The sequence below is a fragment of the Bos mutus genome, chromosome X (genome assembly GCF_027580195.1).
Source record: "Bos mutus isolate GX-2022 chromosome X, NWIPB_WYAK_1.1, whole genome shotgun sequence".
NCBI classification, from domain to species: domain Eukaryota; kingdom Metazoa; phylum Chordata; class Mammalia; order Artiodactyla; family Bovidae; genus Bos; species Bos mutus.
The window spans coordinates 20066411-20087757 of record NC_091646.1 but is presented as its reverse complement, the minus strand read 5'-3'; the positions used below and the strand labels follow the sequence as shown (position 1 = coordinate 20087757).

The 21347-nt window shown below is 39.4% G+C and overlaps 1 protein-coding gene across 5 annotated transcripts in view; it reads left to right on the top strand.

Moving 5' to 3' along the window:
• The window catches only part of LOC102270821 (transmembrane 9 superfamily member 2-like), a 79050-nt gene extending 60377 nt beyond the window's left edge, over positions 1-18673 (top strand). For 2 of the 5 annotated variants that reach the window (XM_070366055.1, XM_070366054.1), the window contains 2 exons: positions 1376-1547; positions 18508-18673. In XM_070366055.1, coding sequence (XP_070222156.1) covers positions 1376-1547; positions 18508-18575 — 240 coding nt within the window. In that variant the 3' untranslated portion in view covers positions 18576-18673. The remainder of the gene's footprint in view (positions 1-1375; positions 1548-18507) is intronic. The other 3 variants (XM_070366058.1, XM_070366056.1, XM_070366057.1) reach the window with 2 other exon arrangements.
• The last annotated feature ends 2674 nt before the right edge of the window (positions 18674-21347 follow it).

Genomic DNA, 21347 nt, shown 5'->3' with positions numbered 1-21347 from the left:
AAAAAGACACAGGTGGAACCTGGAAAAAAAACCCATGTGAAGTCTTCCTGTGTTTTCTCTCCCTCATGAGGGAACACACCCAGCATGCTCCTTCTGCAGCAGTAAAAAATGCAGTAGTATATGTGCAGTGTGTCTGCCCAGGAAAGCCCACAAGAGACTCAATAGCCAAGGTTTTTATTGGGACCTAGTCACACAGGCACACTCTGCCTAACAACTCCAAACTTTCCAGCACGTGTTCGCCACGGATCACATAGTTTGTACAGTCTAGGTATAGAAAACCAGTCTTATCAGTCAGGGAATGATTAAATGCTAACTTCCCAGGTATTAAGCCAAGAGTCAACCTTGTAAGCAGACCTTTCTAAAGATGGCAACCTCAGACCTGCTATGTTAACTCTTTTCTGCACAGTTTATCCCCTTGGCCCTTGACCATGGTGCTTTTATGGTAATTTTATTATCAGGAAGGACCCACGGGCAGGGTGTGACTAACCTGATTATTGACCTCTGTCATGACTCCATGGGTCATGAATTTAGCCAGTTAAAATAATTCCCATTAACCATAAAGGTCTATCTTGGACAAACAAACTTGTAGAAAAAGAGATCAGACTTGTGGTTACCAGAGGCAAGGGTTAGGGGGAGGGAGAATTGGATGAAGGTGGTTGAAAGGTACAAACTTGCAGTTATAGGATAAACAAGTACTAGGGATGTAATGTACAACATGATAAATATAATTGACATTGCTGTGTGCTCTTTATGACCATTGTTAAGATAGTAAATCCTAAGAGTTCTCATCACGAGGAAAAATATATTTTTCTCTATTTCTTTAATTTTGTATCTATATGAGATGATGGATGTTCAGTAAAATTACTGTGATAATCATTTCATGATATGTTAAGTCAAGTCATTATATTGTACACCTTAAAATTAGACAGTGCTGTATATCAATTATATCTCAATAAAACTGTAAGGGGGAAAAAAGATCTATCTTAAATTTCTCTACTAACCTTTTTTACCTGAACTGAGGCATCAATTCAGGCCCAGCACAACTCTGGCCAGTAAATTGAAGCTGACGTGAAAACCTTCCAGGGCTGAGGCAGCGTCTAGAGAGAAAGGATGTGCATATTAGAAGTACAGTCCCTGAGGGCACACATGGTCCCCCTGGAAACCAAGAGTTTATCATTGTGAGGGCGCCCCAAGCAGGATGTACATTAGTCAGACTGTACATATGAAATTAGATTTCTTATGAAACTTCCTCTTTTATTTCTTTTAATCCATAATCCTATAGAGCCTATTTTATGTTGCCTCTTATTATAATTACTAACCCATGTATAGTTAGAGTTTCATCTAAAAAGTTGTTTTTTTCTACCTCTTCTCACAGGATTATCATTGGTGGTGGAGAGCCTTTCTTACCAGCAGTTTTACAGCTGTTTATTTTTTTGCTTATGCAGTCTACTACTTCTTCGTTAAACTTAAAATCACAGACATTGCAAGCATCATTTTGTACTTTGGGTACACGATGATCATGGTCTTGATTTTTTTCCTGTTCACTGGTAAGCACAGGATTACATTTTGTGTATTTTGGATTCTCCAAAGAGACTTGGAGATAGCCGTAATATAATAAGCATCAATTAACAATTAATGGAAGGAAGAGGGAACAAAGTCATCATGTTCATTTCTATGCTTTGGGGATAAAAGATTGCAAGGCCTGGGGAGCTGGAGGGACCTTATGTACTTAGCTACAAGACCATCTCTCGTGAATGTTTTTAAACAGTAGGGATGTGTTCCAAAGCACAGTAAGGGTTGTGTGTAATCACTTTTGAATTTCTTCCAGGCATAAAAAATTAACTGACTTGAATAACTTTTAAATTAGTAAAATTAGATTAAGTCAATATAAGCAATTATAGGTGAGGAACAAGATGGGTACTTCTCAGGATTACTCATTTGGGATTGTTATTTTGGTTCAGATGTGATGGCAATTCTTGTTTAGATGAATGCTTAAAGCAGGTGAAAAAATGGCATGGTTTCTAAAATGATCCCATTGGAGAAATAATGAATTTGGAGAGCTTTATGGCCTTGCCAGCCCAAGGGAAGCAGTGGTCCACCTCTACCTGCCTCACTTCTTAAGTTCTGGTTTTAGCTCAAGTCACATCATTTGTGTAGGTCAGTTTGGAACATTTCAAGCATTTTCCTATGCTTTTAACCCTCCAGGTTCAACAAATATGCAAAAATTAACAATGAAAATTTGTCAGAAATCAAAGCCTTAAGACACAGGCAAACGTTATCTGAGAAACTGGGCATCTCGGTGGTGACTTCTTTCTGTCCTTTTTGTGTACCTGCTGCTCTCAACTCTTCAGTAGAGAGAAGACTGTGCAGGCCTCCTCTCATCCCTCAGTTCTATTTAGGAAATTACCTGGTGGTCCAGTGGTTGGGACTCCACGCTTCCACTTCTACTACAGGGAGCCTGAGTTCCATTCCTGGTTGGGGAACTAAAAAATGAGTTCGGTTTTAAGAAGGCCTGAGAGTGTCTCACTATTTTAGTCTAATGAGGCTCCTCATGTTTGCTTTTGAGGTTTTTAAACTTTTTACTGAAATATGCCTGCAGAAAAATGCACACATCATAAGTGTACAGCATTGAACACACTCTATAACTGACAGCCATGTTAATAAAAAGTACATGATCCATGGACCCAAAGCCTCTGTTGGGCGTCTTTCCACTCATTTTCCCCAAAGGCAGCCACTATCCTGACTTTTAACAGCATCAGTTAACTTGTCCTGTTTTTGAATTGTAGGTTAATGGAATCGTACAAGATATACTCTTCTATGTCTGGCTTTTTTGAGGTCAGGTTTCTTTTTCTCCAGATTGTTTGTGAATTTCACCCATATTGCTGTGTGTACATGCCATCTCTGCCCACAGTGTCTTGTTTTGGATTTCTCTCCTTTTAAGTTACTGGCTTTTCTATTTGTGTAATGTGCAGTTGAATGGATTGAGTGCAGTGATTTCAGGCTAATGTTTTCTTCATTACCTAACACTTTGACTCAGGCTACCTTTTTCTGGGAGTCTTATATTATCAGCAGCTTCTTTCAAAAGTGAAATGTCATCCCAAATGGTTCCATTGCTGACAAACATCTATCCCCATTGGTAGTCTCCACCACTTAAATTGCTTCTGTCACTAATATCTGACTTTTCAAGGTTCTCAGTGGTCTCTTGCAAAAACCTAATGGCCGTTCCCTAGTCTCCATCCTCCTTGGCTTCTTGGTTAAACACTACTCCACACCCATTCTGTGAAATTCTTCTAGCATGATTGGCATTCTTCCTGTGCCATATTGTGAATTCTTTTGTTTCCCTCCTTCTTCCTGTCACCTAACTCTAGGCTTTATTGAAGGTTCCAGCTTCAGCATTTCAGTCCTTTCTTTCTGCACTCTCCCTTTTAGAGTTTATTTAGTCCCAGGGCTTCATTTATCTCCTTAGTGCTGACAGCTCCCAAATCTCTGTCTCTAGCCATAATCTCTCTTCATGTATATTCTGAACATTTGCATGTCATGTTGGTTCATGCCCCAGAAAGTGAATCTAGCACTTCCTCCCCCACCTACTGATTCATCTGAATTTCTCTCTCTCTTTGACCCTCATCTCTAATCTCTGATCTCCTTGGCTTATTTTGCATGAATTCTTAACGTAGCCCTTCCATGTTTTATGGACTTCCCTGATAGCTCAGTTGGTAAAGAATCTGCCTGCAGTGCAGGAGATCCCAGTTCGATTCCTGGGTTGGGAAGACCCGCTGGAGAAGGGATAGGCTACCCACTCCAGTATTCTTGGGCTTCCCTGGTAATTCAGCTGGTAAAGAATCCACCTGCAATGAGGGAGACCTGGGTTCAATCCCTGGCTTGGGAAGATCCCCTGGAGAAGGGAAAGGCTACCCACTCCAGTATTCTGGCCTAAAGAATTCCATGGAGTGTATTAGTCCATGGGGTCGCAAAGAGTTGGACATGACTGAGCGACTTTCACTTTCATTTTCCATGCTTTATAGTTAATCACAACCTCCCTATTTATTCTTCTTCAGAAGCTTCTTTTTCTGTCTTACACAGCGCTAGACTCTGGGCTAGGTGCTGGGGACATAGTGGTGAACAAGACAGGTAAGGGCCCCTGCTTTTGTGGATGTTATATGTTAATAGATGGCAGACAAAGAAGGAATTATGGGTTTGATGAGCTTTGTGAAAGAAATGATATGAAAGAAGAGGTGGATAATCAGGTGTTTCAAACAGAGGTGACAGCATGTTCAAAAATCCTGAAGGGGGAAGGAATTTGACATCTTCAGAGAGCGCAGAGGAGTTCACCATGGCAGCGGGTGGGGGATTTCACTAGGTGGCAATAGTGATGTTAGAGATGTAAGGAACTGGCAGATCTTGCCATGGTCTCAAAAACTCTACTAAGGAATTTAGATTTTATTGTTGGAGTTATGGGGAGTTGAGGGGGTTTAAATGTGATAATTTCATTCATCTTATTAGAAAACTTTAATAGTGCCATACTTCCTTATCAAGATCTAAACTTACCTTGGTGTTTGGGCTCCTGTTCTCCCTGCTCCGTATATTTTCTAAATCTCTTAAACTGAACCATTTACTGAGTTCAGGCGTGTATCCTCCTGATTTTTTTTTTTTTTTTTTGCATGTCTCTCCACCTAACTTGGAATCTTCTTGAGAACAGGGACCACACATCTTATGCCTATTTTCTATCCTTCATAGTGCTAAGCACATGGTTCTTCTTGAATTACATAGTGTATGAAAGAGGGTAGATACCCTATGTTTCCATATCTATTTTACTTTAAAAAATGTTTTAGACTGAAGTGTAATTGATATACAACATTTTATTAGTTTCTGGTCTACAACACAATGACTCTATATTTGTATATATTATCAAATGATTACCATAATAAGTCTAGTTAACATCTGTCATACACAGTTAGAAAATGTTTGGAATCAATGAGAACTTTTAAGGTTTATTCTCTTAGCAACTTTTAAATACTAATAAGTATAGTATTGCTATTTATAATCACCATGCTGTGCATCATTCCCCTATGACTTATTTATTTCATAACCGGAAATTTGGACCTTTTGACCACCTTCACCCATTTTGCCCACATTCTTATCTCCCTCCCCCAGCCTCTGGAAACCACCAATCTATTCTCTGTATCTATGAGTTTGGTGTTTGATTTTTTTAAGATTGCACATGTAAGTGAGAGCATGCAGTATTTGTCTTTCTTTGTCTAACTTATTTCACTTAGCATAACGCCCTCAAAGTCCATCCATGTTGTCACAAAAAGCAGGATTTTTTTGTATTTTTTATCACTGAATAATATTCCATTGTATGCATATACCACATTTTCTTTATCCATTTATACATCAGCAGACACTTAGGTTGTTTTCATAATTTGGCTACTATAAATGACACTGCAGTGAACATGGTATACGTGGTTTTTTTTTTTCAGTAAGTGTTTTCATTTTCTTTGGATAAATACCCAGACGTCGAATTTCTGGATCATATGGTAATTCTATTTTTAATTTTTTTAGGAACCTCCATACCATTTTCCATAGTGGCTATACCAATGTATATTCCTATCAACAGTGCACAGGGTCCCCTTTTCTCCACATCCTCCCTAAAACTTTTTATTTCTTGTGTTTTTGATAATTGTCATTCTAACAGGTGTGAGATGGTATCTCATTGTGGTTTTGATTTGCATTTCCCTGATGATTAGTGCTACTGAGCATCTTTTCATGTACTTTTTGGCCTTCTGTATGTCTTCTTTGGAAAAATGTCTATTCAGATCTTCTGTCCACTTTTTGGTAATAAATTTCATACATCTATAGTAACAGGGGGAGAAGGAAATGGCAACCCACTCCAGTATTCTTGCCTAGAGAATCCCATGGACATAGGAGCCTGGTGGGCTGCTGTCCATAGGGTCGCACAAAGTTGGACACGACTGAAGCGACTTAGCATGCATGCATGCATTGGAGAAGGAAATGGCAACCCACTCTAGTATTCTTGCCTGGAGAATCCCAGGGACAGAGGAGCCTGGTGGGCTGCTGTCTATGGGGTCACACAGAGTCAGACACGACTGAAGTGACTTAGCAGCAGCAGCATAGTAACAAGCCTAAAATCTTTCTGGAGGGTGTATATATTTTTTCCTTTCTGGTTTTATTCAGATTTTTTATTGAGGTATAGCTGACGTACAGCTCTGTATAAGTTTCGGGTATACAGCATAATTATTGACTTTCATGCATCATGAAATGATGACCACAGTGGGTTCAATGAACATTTATCATCTCATATAGATACAAAATTAACAAAATAGAAAATTTTTTTCTTCTGCTGAGAACTTTTAGGATTTACTCTTAACAACTTTCATATATAATGTACAACAGTATTAATTATACTTACCATGTTGTATATTATATTCCTAATACTTATTTATTTTATAACTGAAACTTTGTATCTTTTGACTGCCTTCAACCAATTCCTCTTCCCCTACCCCTCACATCTGCTGCTGCTGCTAAGTCGCGTCAGTCGTGTCCAACTCTGTGCGACCCCAGAGACGGCAGCCCACCAGGCTCCCCCGTCCCTGGGATTCTCCAGGCAAGAACACTGGAGTGGGTTGCCATTTCCTTCTCCAATGCATGAAAGTGAAAAGTGAAAGTGAAGTCGCTCAGTCGTGTCCGACTCTTCGCAACCCTATGGACTGCAGCCTACCAGGCTCCTCCGTCCATGGAATTTTCCAGGCGAGAGTACTGGAGTGGGTTGCCATTGCCTTCTCCGACACATCTAGTAACTACAAATCTGATCTCTTTTTCTATGAATTTGTTTCTTTCTTTGTTGAAATATAATTGACCTACAACACTATGTTAGTTCTTGATATACAGCACAGTGATTTGATATTTCTGTCCATTTCAAAATGATCACCATGATAAGTCTAGCTACCATCTGTCACCATACAAAGATATTGCATAATCATTGACTATATTCCCCATACTGTACAATTCATCCCATGACTTCTTTATTCTGTAGCTGCTATTTTGTATCTCTTAATTTCCCTCACCTGTTTCACTCCTCCCCCCTACTCCCTACCTCCAGCAACCACCTGTTTGTTCTCTAAATCCATGACTCTTTTCTATTTTGTTATGTTTGTTCAATTGTTCTGTGTTTTAGATTCCATGTACAGTATTTGTTTTTCTCTGTCTGACTTCTTTTACTTAGCATAATACCCTGTGGGTCCATCTATGTTGTCCCAAATGGTCAAATGACAAGATTTCATTCTTTTTTAATGTCTGAGAGAGATATATATATAACATATGTGTATTATGTATATATATCTATGTTATATATATTATGTATATATATGTATCTACACACACATATACCACATCCTGTTTATTGATTCATCTATTGATAAACACTTAGGTTGCTTTCATATCTTGGCTGTTGTAAATGATGCTTCAGTGAGCATAGGGGTTCATATAGCTTGAATTAGTGTTTTTGTATTCTTCAGATATGGAGAAGGCAATGGCACCTCACTCCAGTACTCTTGCCTGGAAAATCCCATGGACGGAGGAGCCTGGTGGGCTGCAGTCCATGGGGTCGCTGACGGTCGGACATGACCGAGCGACTTCATTTTCACTTTTCACTTTCATGCATTGGAGAAGGAAATGGCAACCCACTCCAGTGTTCTTGCCTGGAGAATCCCAGGGACAGGGGAGACTGGTGGGCTGCCATCTATGGGGTCACACAGAGTCGGACACGACTGAAGTGACTTAGCAGCAGCAGCAGCATTCTTCAGATAAATACTCAGGAGTGGAATTGCTGGATCTTGTGGTAAATCTATTTTCAATTTTTTAAGAATCTGCATAGTGTTTCCATAGTGGCTGCACCAGTTTACATTCCCACGGTGTAGAAGGGTTCCTATTTTTGCACACCTTCTCCAGCATTTGTTATTTGTAGACTTTTTAATGATGGTCATTCTGACTGTTGTGAGGTTATATTTCATTGTAGTTTCGATTTTTTAAATTAATTTTTATTGGAGAATAGTTGATTTGCAATGTTGTATTAGTTTCAGGTGTACAGCAAAGTGAATCAGTTATACATATACACATATCCCCTCTTTTTTAGACTTTTTCCCTATATAGGTGCTATTACAGAGTATTGAGTAGAGTTCCCTGTGATATACAGTAGGTCCTTATTAGTTAACCTATTTTGTATATAATAGTGTGTATATGTCAATCCCAATCTTCCAGTTTATTTCCCTCCACCCCCTGGTAAGCATAAATTTATTTTCTACATCTGTGTCTCTTTCTGTTTTGTAGATAAGTTTATTTCTTCCCCTTTTTTTAAGATTCCACATAGAAGTGATATCATGTGATATTTGTTGTTCTCTGACTTCTTCACTCAGCATGACAATCTCCAGGTCCATCTATGTTGCTGCATATGGCATTATTTCATTCTTTGTTATAGTTGAATAATATTCCATTGTATATATAGTACCACACCTTCTTTATCCATTCATTGTTTATGGGCACTTCGGTTGTTTCTATGTCTCGGCTATTGTAAATAGTGCTGCAGTGAACATTGGGGTGCTTATATCTTTTTGAATTATGGTTTCTCCACATATATGATATATGTCCAGGAGTGGGATTGCAGGATCATATGGTAGCTCTATTTTTAGTTTTCTAAGGAACCTCCATACTGTTCTCCATAGTGGCTGTACCAGTTTATATTCCCAGCAACAGTATAGGAGGGTCCCTTTACTCCATACCCTCTCTAGCATTTATTATTTATAGACCTTTTGATGATGGTCATTCTGACTGGTGTGAGGTGATTCCTCTTTGTAGTTTTGATTTGCATTTCTCTAATCATTAGTGATGTTGAGAATCTTTTCATGGGCCTCTTGGCCATCTTTATGTCTTCTTTGGAGCAATGACTATTTAGATCTTCTGCCCATTTTTTTTGGATTGGGTGTTTTTTTTTTTTTTTTAATATATTGAGCTGCATGAACTATTAGTATATTTTGGAGATGGCATATGAGCCCTTAAGAGCCAAACTTCAGTTTGTATCAGCTGCTTGGGTCTCATGGGTGTGAGCCCCATGGTTTTTCAAAACCAGATGTCTGGAGAGTTTATTTCTCAGGTGCCAGTCTTAGAGGTTGGAGTGCCTGATGTAGGGCATGAACCCTTTGGTCCTCAGAAAGAAGCTCCAGGTTTTGGATTCCCTCCCAATTGTGTATCACCATGCTGGATTTGGGGTTTATGGTGAGATCATTGTCCCAGCCTTTCCTACCCACTATGATGTAATTTCCCCTCTCATTTGTCCTATGTGAAGATGTTGCTATGCCAGGTTTTTTTTCAGAGGAATTTGTTTCATGTATTGCTGTAGGTTTGGTGTGTCTATGGGAGGAGGTGAGTTTAGGATCTTCCTATGTCCCTGTCTTGAATCAGAGCAAATTAGTTTTCATGGCGGGGGGTGGGGAGAGGAAAAGAGATCTCCATATCTATTTTAAAATTAAATCATGAAAAACCCCCAAAGTAAATCCTGGTTATCGTTCATATCAGGAAAAAATTTTTAAATCGTCAAGTGTGCTTTTGACATCCATTTTCTACAACTGTTCTTTAAGAACCCCTTTCTGCCTAAGACTCTTGAATGGCATCTCTATATTCCATTTCACCATTATATTTTGAGGTTCACAGCAGGAAGCAAGGCTTATTGCCTCTGCTCATGGTGTTTCACTTTTGAGGAAAACATTCTTAATGAAATAATTAGTCTTGAGAATATAGATGTACACAAAAGTACAGTTCTTAATTGCTGATTACTCTTTCTTGCTAAAGGCAGATCTTTCTGAGAGTGAATTTTTTTAAATGAGAACTTTAAAATTAGCAATATCTACTCGTGTGTAAAATATACTGAAGAGTTTTACACTGCTGCTGCTGCTGCTGCTAAGTCGCTTCAGTCGTGTCTGACTTTGTGCGACCCCATAGATGGCAGCCCACCAGGCTCCCCCATCCCTGGGATTCTCCAGGCAAGAACACTGGAGTGGGTTGCCATTTCCTTCTCCAATGCATGAAAGTGAAAAGTGAAAGGAAAGTCGCTCAGTCATGTCCGACTCCCAGCGACCCCATGGACTGCAGCCTACCAGGCTCCTCCATCCACGGGATTTTCCAGGCAAGAGTACTGGAGTGGGGTGCCATTGCCTTCTCCGAGAGTTTTACACTAACTTAGAATAATTATGCACTCATCCGAAGTTCTTCCTGGTGGTCACCACATTCCTCTTTGGTACTTGAATTCATCCATGGCATCATAATGGAAGTATAGGACTTCATAGCTATCACTTTTCAATATTGAGTATGTTCCTATATATCCTTTATATTTGCCACTTTTATGGCTGTTTAATCTGTTGAGAAGATTACTTAACTGTTTCTTCACTGTTGACCACCCCCACCACCTTCCCCCCCGCCGACTTTGAATTATTTCCTTAGGATAGTCTGTGAAATGGGATGACAGGGTCAAAAAACATAAATATTTTTATGGCTCTTTATGCTTTTCTGGCATCAGCAGAGTTGTATTGTTTTCACTACAGCCTCGGCTGGCATTGAGTATTATTTTAATAGAAACAATAACCAACCCCCCCCCTAAAATGGTTTTGTTTTTTGTTAGCTCAGTATGTCTAAAATGGCACCCCATTGTTTTCTTCCTCTCAGTTTTTTGAGGCAAAGGAAATGATGTGCATTGTGGCTGGTGTTCCTCTACTCAATTTTCAGTACATAGCACACTAACAGATGTGTAAATAACATTTTGAAATAGAATTCAAAGAACAGGCAGAAGGATAAGCCACACTATACCAATAATGTCACCAAAGGGTACCAGGAGGGAAATGTTACATTGTAGAGACAAAGATAAACTTCAGTTCAAGTTGGGTGACTTGTCCCAAATCCTAACTAGTTTCAGTATCACTAGTTTAACCAGCTGTTAAGAAACCAGTTATTAAAGAAACGAACTCTATGCATGACCAAGTAGGCTGTGATATCTTCTAATTTGATCGCTTTACTCAGATCTCTAATGGAGATTGATGGTTGGCACAGATGTGGATACTTGATCTTGATTGGAGGATAGTGAATTTTTTAAATTTGCATCAAGTTCTCTTTTTGATATCAACAAATGAGTTAAAGTCTTAAAATTAATTGAAATAATATATCTCTAGTTTGATATAATAGATATAAGATCAGAATAACCAATTCAGATCTAACGCTTAAGATTCGTTCTCCTAAAGTTTAACTGCTATGTTCTATTATGATAATAGAGTTTATGGTTTAATATAAATCCTGGTTGGCATTATCATTGGGTAGTAAATTAAACATTTTATATAAATGTTTGCATTTAGCCACAGTCTGTTTTTCTTGAGCAGTGGTTCTCAACCAGGGACAAATTTATCCCCTTATAGGACATTTAGCAATATCTGGAGACAGTTTTGATCGTCACGACTGGGATGGGAGGATGCTGATGACATCTAGTGGGTAGAGGCCAAGGATAGTGCTAAACATCCTGTGATGTACAACAAAGAATTATCTGGCCCAAAATGTTAATAGTACTGTAAGAAATACTATTTTTGAACCTCACTTTTACTTGGGAGTTAATGCTATTTTCCAAATATAGTTTTGTTCATCTCAAGAGAACATGTTTAGAATCAGAGACTCTGAATCAACAGTCACTGTGCGGTGATTGAAGCCAGTATGATGCAAAGAGTTTCTAAGACCCAGAAGTATCAGCCAAGTTCAGAGTGCTTTTCTGTTGACTTTCTCACTAAGTATCTATGCTTTAAATATATTTTTATTAATTAAAAGGAGCAAATAAAGTTCAGTATATTTTGAGAGTGTCTACTGTATAATATTTTTGTCACTAAATTGAAGTGAAAAATGTTCTCACACAGTGCATGATGAAATAAACTATACTGAAGGAAAAGTCCAATTATCTTAATATACAAATATTAGCTATAGTGGTCTTTTTGTGCTTTATTATACCAAATTGTCTCTGTCTTATTAAAAATTTAAATTCTAAAGGACAAAAGATCAGAAAGGAATAAAGATGTATTAATGCTAATTGTTAAGCAGCCAACAAATATTTATTAAACTTTTTATGGGCTTGGCAAGGTGCTTACAGCAAATATGAAAACATAAGATATAATACTATTTATTTCTTATTGAGTCAATTATGTGTCAACTATTAACATACATTTATCTCAATTTTCACCTAATTGTCTAACTATTATGAGGTGTAAGTCATATTACTCCTATTGCATGGATGAGGAACTGAGGTCCAGAGAGATTAAGTGACTTGTTCAAGGTCACTTAGCTAGCTTAGTCTGGGAGCTATGATTCATTCAAATCCTGGTTGGTCTGACTCCACTGTTTATTCTCTTAAACACAACTCTCCACATCCTCCTTAAGAAAGAGGTACTTTCTTTAAGCTAGGGCAAACAAACCACCAAATGATGCCTGTGAAATCTCCTCTGTGGCCTTCTGTTAGATCTGGTGGACTTCCTGTAATTGGGACAATGAAGACAGGCGCATGTACCTAAAGCTATAAAACATCACCCTCAGGGACAGATGATGATAACAGCCCATTCCAAGTCTTTTTCATGCTCTTTCAACCCTTCCAGCCCTTCTTAAAAAAATAAAGGCACATCCTTCCAATTTTTCCCCATTATTCTAGAATACAGGGAGTCAAGGCCAGTATAATCTTTGGGATAATTCTATTACCTCTTCAGTCCCAGCTCATTTTTATTTCGGCTTATATTTATGTACCAAAATGCCGGGTACTATTGGAATGAACAGGACACAGTGTTCTCTATTTTCAAGAATATTGAAAACCTCAAGGTCTTAACATTTTTTCCCAGTACAGGTAGTTACAGACCTATTCTAACTCTGGGCCCTGTGGTAGCTAGTATTCTTCTAGTTTCAAGCATCATGGTAAAATTTCAAAGGAAGGGACGTTATTCCTTTTCCCTGTGCTCAGTTGCTAAGTCGTGTCCGACTCTTTGAGGCCCTGTGGACTGTAGCCCGCCAGGCTCCTCTGTCTGTGGAATTCTCCAGGCTAGAATACTGGAGTGGGTAGCCATTCCCTTCTCTAGGGGATCTTCCTGACCCATGGATCAAACCGTCGTCTCCTGCACTGCAGGCATTCTTTACCACTGAGGCACCAGGGGAACCCAAGCATTTAATAAATAACAGCTATTGTCATTATTATAATCATCATCGTCATTGTCTTGGTCATGAAGGTATTTGTTCATATCTCTGGCTAAACTAAACCAACTAAAACCAATAAATCTGATGCCCAGGGCCTATCCCAAAGCTTCTGAATCAGAATCCTTGCTTATCTGTATTTTTAATTGCTTAACAAGTTTGTGATACTCTCCAGGGTTTAAGTACCTTTGCTATGGGAAGCTATTTATAGTTTGTAAGTAGGGGCTGGGCAATCAAATTTGTGTTTTGGAAATATCACAATCACTCTGACAGAGTGGAGAATTGATTTGAGAGGGAGACTGGCCATAAAGACAAGCCAAGAGAGATAGTTTTGTAGATGAGAGATTTAGTGAGTATGACTTAAGACCCGATGGCTATGGAGATGGACAGGTGGATGGAGGGGATGGATTCAGAAGATTCCCATAAAAAAGCAACACCAATCATGTTCTAGAAGTGATAATAAAGTTTTTAGAGAAAAGATCATAGGAAGCATTATTTTATTATTGATAGAGCATTGAGCTTGGAAAGTAAGCATAAATTAATCAAGGAATCAGTGAAAACTACATTTACCATCTCTGATTTTTATTTTTATGTTATACAATTATGCAAATGTGAGTATAAAATATGTTTATAAATTATATTAAATTGTCTCTATTAAGAGTTTCTGCAGTAAACACAGAAACAAAAAATGTCACAGGTTACCAATTGAGAGGGGAAAAGTGGTTGTATTCTGTATCACGTAAGTATTCAGTTGAAGAAAAGTATGTATGAGAGTGATTCACTGCCCACTGGGCCATGAAGGCAGGTGAAAAGAAGTGTTTAAGTAAGAATGTAAAATAAAATATTTGCACTTCAAACAAATTCCAAGTTGGAATTGGAAGGTCTTGGTGACTGATAAAATATGAAAGTGAGAAAGACTGGAGTCAAGGGTCCTTTCCAAGTCTCTGACTGTGACCTCTATATAAGCAGCAATATGTTGATTAGCCACTGACATTGTTCCCCACCAGAGGTCCCCCCCGCTACTTTTTTACATTTTGACCACACCTCACAGCACTCAGGATCTGAGTTCCCCCTCTTGGGATCAAACCTGCACCCCCTGCAGTGGAAGTGAGAAGTCTTAACCACTGGACTGCCAGGGAAGTCCCTGAGCCACTTTTTCTATCCTTTACATTACCTGGCAAGTGCCAGGCCCAGAGAAAGTGTTTACTGAAAACTGAATCAAATATGGCTGAAGAGAGTCAAGGTCCCTAAGACCTTTGCTCCAAATAAGCTTTCTCTTTATTCTTCTGTGCAATGGCTCTAATTCCAATGTTAGGAAAATCTTTTCTGCATGTCTTAGTCACAGGTGCCAATTCTCAAATTAATATATATTGGAATTTAGTCCCCACAGTAGCTGTGGAAAGCCTCTTTAAAGGTTTGTTTATATTGAATAGAATGTGATAGACTTTCAAAATGTTTTATTTAGCTAGTTTCTTCTTTTTCAAGTGTACATGAAGACTTTGGGAAGGCCCTGGAGGAAATGTGTATTGGATGCCAGTCCTAGATCAGGCTGTGAATTTTGTTTTTCTCATTGTAGAATTGCATTTAGGGAAAGGATGGGGGAAAATGAGCTTCTCTGCTTGTCTTGGACTGCCTCATTCAAGATCCGGTAGTTGGTTTGTCTTTTTGTAATGTGTCTCCTGACCTAATGAGAAAAGGTTACGAAGTTTAGAAAGAAACTAGGACATTTCTAGTACTGGTTTAGTACTTTCTCTGTCCTGGGACAAATGTAGGCAAAGACATCAAAGGTATAATACTTCTCCCTTTTTGTTCCATCTCCCTTTTTCTATCCTTAAGTTGTAGTACCAGCAATTGAGCTGTAGAAAATTTTTTTTAATTTCTCCAGATCCCTTGTTGTTACTGAGTCACTCAGTTGTATCTGACTCTTTGCAGTTCCATGGACTGTAGCCTGCCAGGGTCCTCTGTCCATAGGATTCTCCAGGCAAGAATACTGGAGTGGGTTGTCATTTCCTCCTCCAGGGGATCTTCCCGACCCAGGGATTGAATCCATGTCTCTTGCATCTCCTGTATTGGCAGGCAGATTCTTTACCACTGAGCCACCTGGGAAGCCTGCTCCTTTACATTGCTTTTAACTTGTGTGGTTCAATGGCCCTTAGAAATTTCCACACCTTTCTTAATATTTAATGTTTGTTTACAGAGAAGGAAGGAAGAAAAAGAAAGAAAGGAAGGAAGGAAACATTGAAGGAAGGAAGACAGATAGGCTAGCCCAGAGGTTCTGAACCCTGGTTTCATAGTAGCAGGACCTGGGGAGATTTAAAAAATCTTGACATTCAGGCTGCATCTCAACCAGTTAAGTAGCATAGCTGAGGGTGTGACCCAGACAATAGTATTTGTTAAATCTTCCCAGGTGATTCCAGGCTACAGTTGATATTGAGGAGTTAAGTCGAATAAATCCCAAGTGAACATACTTTTCAACCCCAGATCAGAACATCAGTGATTGATCAGAACATCATTTCTTGAGTGCCTATTTTGACAGACACTCCAATGTATTTTGTCCTTTTTGCCTCAGGTCAAGCCTGTTGGGTGGATGGGAGTATGATTCCTTTTCAGTTATGAGGAACAAAGGAGAAAGGTAGCTTGTTCTACATCACCCAGCTAAACGTCTGCGTGACTCTGAAGTCCAGATTCTTTAGCTCAGTCAGCTCTCAGAACAGTGTGAGGGCTGATGAATTTTTGTGTTTTGGGTAGGACACATTTTGGTATTTTAAGTAGAGCATCAAAAAGTTGAGAATTCATAGACATTTTCATAATTTATGGGACTAATATGCAGCAAATGGAAATCAGGAGTGTTTTAGATTCAGACATATGTTATCTCATGAACCTTTGAAGTTGTTGGATTCAGAAAAGGGAGACAAAAGTAGGAAAAGGTATTATCATCCCCATTTTTCAGCTTAGAAAACTGAGGGTTGGCAAGACTCTCACTTGCCTAAGATCAACAAATAACCAACAGAGGACATTTGTGTCCCTCTAGAGCCCATAATCTTATCACTATACCATGTGTGTGTTCAGTCGCTCAGTCATGTCCGACTCTTTGCAACCCCATGGACTGCAGCATGCCAGGCTTCCCTGTCCTTTGCTATCTCCTGGAGTTTGCTCAGATTCATGTCCATTGAGTTGGTGATGCCATCCAACCATCTCATCCTCTGTTGTGCCCTCTCCTCCTGCCTTCAATCTTTCCCAGCATCAGGGTCTTTTCCAATGAGTCGACTCTTCTCATCAGGTGGCCAAAGTGTTGGAGCTTCAGCTTCAGCATCAGTCCTTCCAATGAATATTCAGGACTGATTTCCTTTAGGATTGACTGGTTTGATACCCTATTAACTGACAAGGAGCTGTAAAGAGTGGGAGGGAAGTGGCATGATGGTATATAGGATGGAAAGTTATTCTAAATTTAGAAATTGGCATAGAAAAATGTAACAAATCCTGCCTAAAGCTTTCTGTGATCTTGCTATTAAGATATTTTTCTAGATGGTTGACTTGTCTTATGGTGCCCCACTTAGACTATGGGATTTGATCTTATTAGATCAAAATCTTATTAGAATTTTCTTCAGTTAAGTCATTGAACATTAAGGTCATTTGAAAATTTATTTTTATAGTATGAACATCAATGGAATTCTGTGTTAAAGAAAAATTTGTCCATAATCATGTCACTCTAAAATAGGAAAGTATCTTCTTTCATTTATGCTGTGCTCTAGTCTATGGGTTTAAAGCTTATGTAATGTTCTCATAGGTGTGATAACCTGGAAGTTGTTTAAGACCTGGCTTTTTTCACCTAATACCATATTATAAAGATTGCCCCAGGACTTCCCTGGTGGCACAGTGGATAAGAATCCACCTTCCAGTGCAGGGGACACGAATTTGATCCCTGACTGAGGAAGATTCCACATGCCTCTGATTAACTAAGCCCCCGTGCCACAACTCCTGAGCCAGTGCTCTAAAGCCTGTGAGCCACAACTGCTGAAGCCCACAAGCCCTAGAGCCTGTGCTCCACAATAAGAGAAGCCACTGCAATGAGAAACCGCATATCGCAATGAAGATTAGTGAAAGCCTAAGCAAAGCAACGAAGACCTAATGTAGCCAAAAGGAAAATAAATAAATGTTATTAAAAAAGATTGGCCCATGCTGCTTTATATATCTTTATATTTGTCATTTTTAAATAAAAAAATTTAAACTAATCAATTAATTTGGCTGCGCTGGTCTTAGTTGTGGCACATGGAATCTTTTTTTTTTTTTTAATTGCTGTATACAAACTCTTAGTTGCAGCACGTGGGATCTAGTTCCCTGACCAGGGATCAAACCGTGGCCCCCTGCAAGGGGCGCTCAGAGTCCCAGCCACTGGACCACCAGGGAAGTCTCTATTTGACATTTCTGCTGCCTCTCTTATTTCATCTTAGTCCATCATTTGGGGGCATTTGGCTTGTTTGTAGTTTTCCAATATTATAAATCAGTATTATGAACATTTTTTGCATGACATTCTTTTCTCTATAGGATCATTTCTTTAGGATAAATCCCCAGAGATGGGATGTTTCTCAAGCTTAATAATATAAAACTTTCATTTAGAAAACTAATATATGCTCTGATTATATAAGTAAATAGATTACTCCTGCTTTTAAAAAAATTATTTGGCTGCGCCAGGTCTTGGTTGTGGTACACAGGATCTTTAGTTGCCACACGTGAACCCTTGTGGCATGTGTAATCTAGTTCCCTGACTAGAGATCGAACCCGGGCCCCCTACAGTGGGAAGCGGAGTCTTAGCCACTGGACCACGAAGGAAGTCCCAAGATTATTCCTGATTTTGCTATGCATAATGATAATGGTTATTTACATTTTCCAAATTGAAGCAAGTTATACAAAGTTTCTTGTGTTAGAAAAGTAGCCTTGGACCTTTTTGTATCCATTTTGAAATAGAGAACTTAAGCTACTTGTTTTTTGCTTTGGTTAGAGACCTGCAGTGTTCAATCAAATGGATTCTCACACCCCTTTGCAGGTGACTGCCTCCAGCCCTGCTGCTCATCCTCTTTGCTCAGCAAGAGAGCCTGGTGATTTTTACTGGATAAAGTACAGGTCTTGAGATGCAGAGAATCAGTACTCCATCTCCAAACTGACGTGCTTTGCATTTTTGAGAAAGCTATTTTGATTTTCTATAATGTCTGGTTAACAAAGATCTTTCTCATTTTGTTTCAGGAACTGTTGGATTTTTTTCCTGTTTTATTTTTATTTCTAAAATCTACAGCGTGGTGAAAGTGGATTAAAGAATCCCGCCAAAGGCTTCAAGGCACGTCACCCTTGCCTTTGAATATGTATCTGTATCTTATATGGACATCTACAGAGATACATATGCTTCCAATTGCATGCTTTTAAATATATATCAATTAAAAAATCTCACTGTCTGGCCTCAGTTTGTGTAACACAAAATGCGATTGTATGGGAGAAAAATCAAGGTGGCAAGTAGGTTTATTCTAAGTACTATTTTCCTGAAATGATACCATAAAAGGGTATTTAATTTAAAACAATCAGAGCAAGGGAGGTACTTTTTCTTAATTTAAGTACATTGGTTTTTCAGTTGAGAAGGTTTTTTCCCCTTCTTTTTCTTCCTCGTCTGTTCAGAACATCAAAACTACTGTCAAATAAATGTTAGGTAAAATGTGACATTTTCCAACTTAAGTTGATTGTACAAACAATATTACACCTTTGTATCTGGGTGATCACTTAAAAATATCCATTGGTTTAGCATACAGAGTTTATGAAATACCAGATCCTGTTGTCTTATTACTCAATTGAATCTGTACATTCGTGGTTGTTTAGTTGCCTGTTGTTTTTGCTTGCTGCCCTTGGAGAATGTGCTGAGAGTGTGTAAGCTTGACTTAGTTGTGTAGATAACAAATCTTTGAAGTCAATTCTCTTGGATTTATTTGCTCCTATTAGACAATAGTCAGGTGTCACAACTCCCTAAATATTGGGAATTTGTATTGCAAATATTCTTTGAGCTTGCAGTTTCAGGGGAGATGGCATGAAATTCATACATTGTTTTGTGGTAAATATTATTGATAAATATTTGTCTTATTGAGGTAAACATTTAAAAACCATCTATACATACCCTTCAATTCATGAATGTTCTCAAAGTCGCCCTCAAGCTGAGGAATACATGTTGGTGTGTGCAGGGATCAAAGAGGTGGTGTGGCTCTTGAAGGAGAGTCTGGAATGAAGAGGGACAAGGTCAGAGAACTGCATTCTGAAAGAGAGTAGGAGAGGGAGGAAGAGTTGACTAGTTGCATTGGGGAAGAAGAAACTCATTTGGTCGCCTGTAGTAGGCCTTCTTCTATATTGGAAGGAGCAGGGTTGTGACTGGGGCCTGGAGCAGACTGAGGGGAGGAGTGGCTACAGACGGTCAGAGTTGTCTCTTGACAGTGGGATTTTCAGATCCTCTTAGACCTCTCGCATTCAGTCTCATAATCGAAAGCTGACCCCTAAACCCTGCCTGAGAGGAAGAGCTGTTATGAGGTGATGCCTTGGAACCAGGCCCCTTCTCCTCTAAATACTCTGCATTAAGCATTGTTCCAGCTTCAGGGGACTCAGCTCCTACCAGGTTTGCTGCCTGATCGTTTTATCTGAGCTCACTTGCTTGCACTGGTAGCTTGTTAGAAGGTATTAGTAAAAGTATTTCTATAGCAGAAGGTCACTGCCTGGTGGGCATTCACAGATCAGGGTTAAAGGTGACTGTGTGAATAAGGCAGCCATCTTTTAACATCTTGAAATACAGCATGTAGGTAAGTATTCAATTTAATTTTGGAGTGAAAATGGAGAAGGGAGGGCACTTTCTTTTGATTGAAATGGGCATGGATAGCTCCCTGAACCTCTGTAGGGCTGCTTCAGAGGTACAAGGAGCAGCTCCTTATACCACCACTGATAAGATTTGGAGAAGAAGGGCTACCAGTAGGTCAAGCACCTGGACTTGAGAGGAACTAGTAGACTCTTTAAGTTTTAGACATATTTGTTTGTCTCATCTGTGCCCCGTGCTTTCATGTTACGGTTGGTGTTAGAGGCAGACCCATTTTCTTAAACTGGGGCTTGAGGGAACACGGTCCTGCCTCTTGTTACATAAACCCTGGTGAGTTGGAACTGGATTGTGTGTGTGTGGGGGGGGTGGTGGTGGTGGTGAGAATGGTCTGTGTGTGGCTTAATTGTGCCAAGGGAGGTGTCCTGCTCATGAGTAGCAGGACAGCAGGGCCAGGAGCCCAGTGGGGGTGATCCAGGTGCTGGGCAGTACTGTTTCTTAAAGCCTATTCACCCCCACCCCACAACTTCATGGCCTTTGGAATAAGGCTGGCGTTTGAGAGCCCCACAAGCCATCTGGCCCCATTTTTCCACTCTGACCACCCACCCTCAGTTTGCCATTTTTAAAAAATTTTATATGAGATTATAGTTTTTTAAAAATATTTATTTTATTCGGCTGAACTGGGTCTTGGGGCTTCCCAGGTGGCTTAGTGATAAAGAGTCAGCCTGCCAATGCAGGAGACGTGGGTTCAATTCCTGGGTCGGGAAGATCACCTGTTGGAGGAAATAGCAACTCCAGTATTCTTGGCTCGGAAATTCCATGAACAGAGGAGCCTGGTGGGCTACAGTCCATGGGGTCACAAAAGAGTTGGACATGACTGAGTGACTAAACAACAAACAGCCAGGTCTTAGTTGCAGCATATGAAATCTAGTTCCCTGACGAGAGATCGAAGTCGGGCCCCCTGCATTTGGGAGGGTAGAGTCGTAACCATTGGACCACCGAGGAAAGTCCCTATATGAGAGAATAGTTGATGTACAATGTTGTGTTAGTTTCAGGTGTACCAGAAAGTGAATCAGGTATGCGTACACATATATCCACTCTTTTAGACTCTTTTCCCATATATGTTAGAAAAGAGCATTGAGTAGAGTTTTCTGTGCTATACAGCAGGTCCTTGTTGGTTATATATTTTATATGTAGTAGTGTGTATTTGTTAATCGCAAACTCCTAATTAATCCCTCCCCACCTTTCC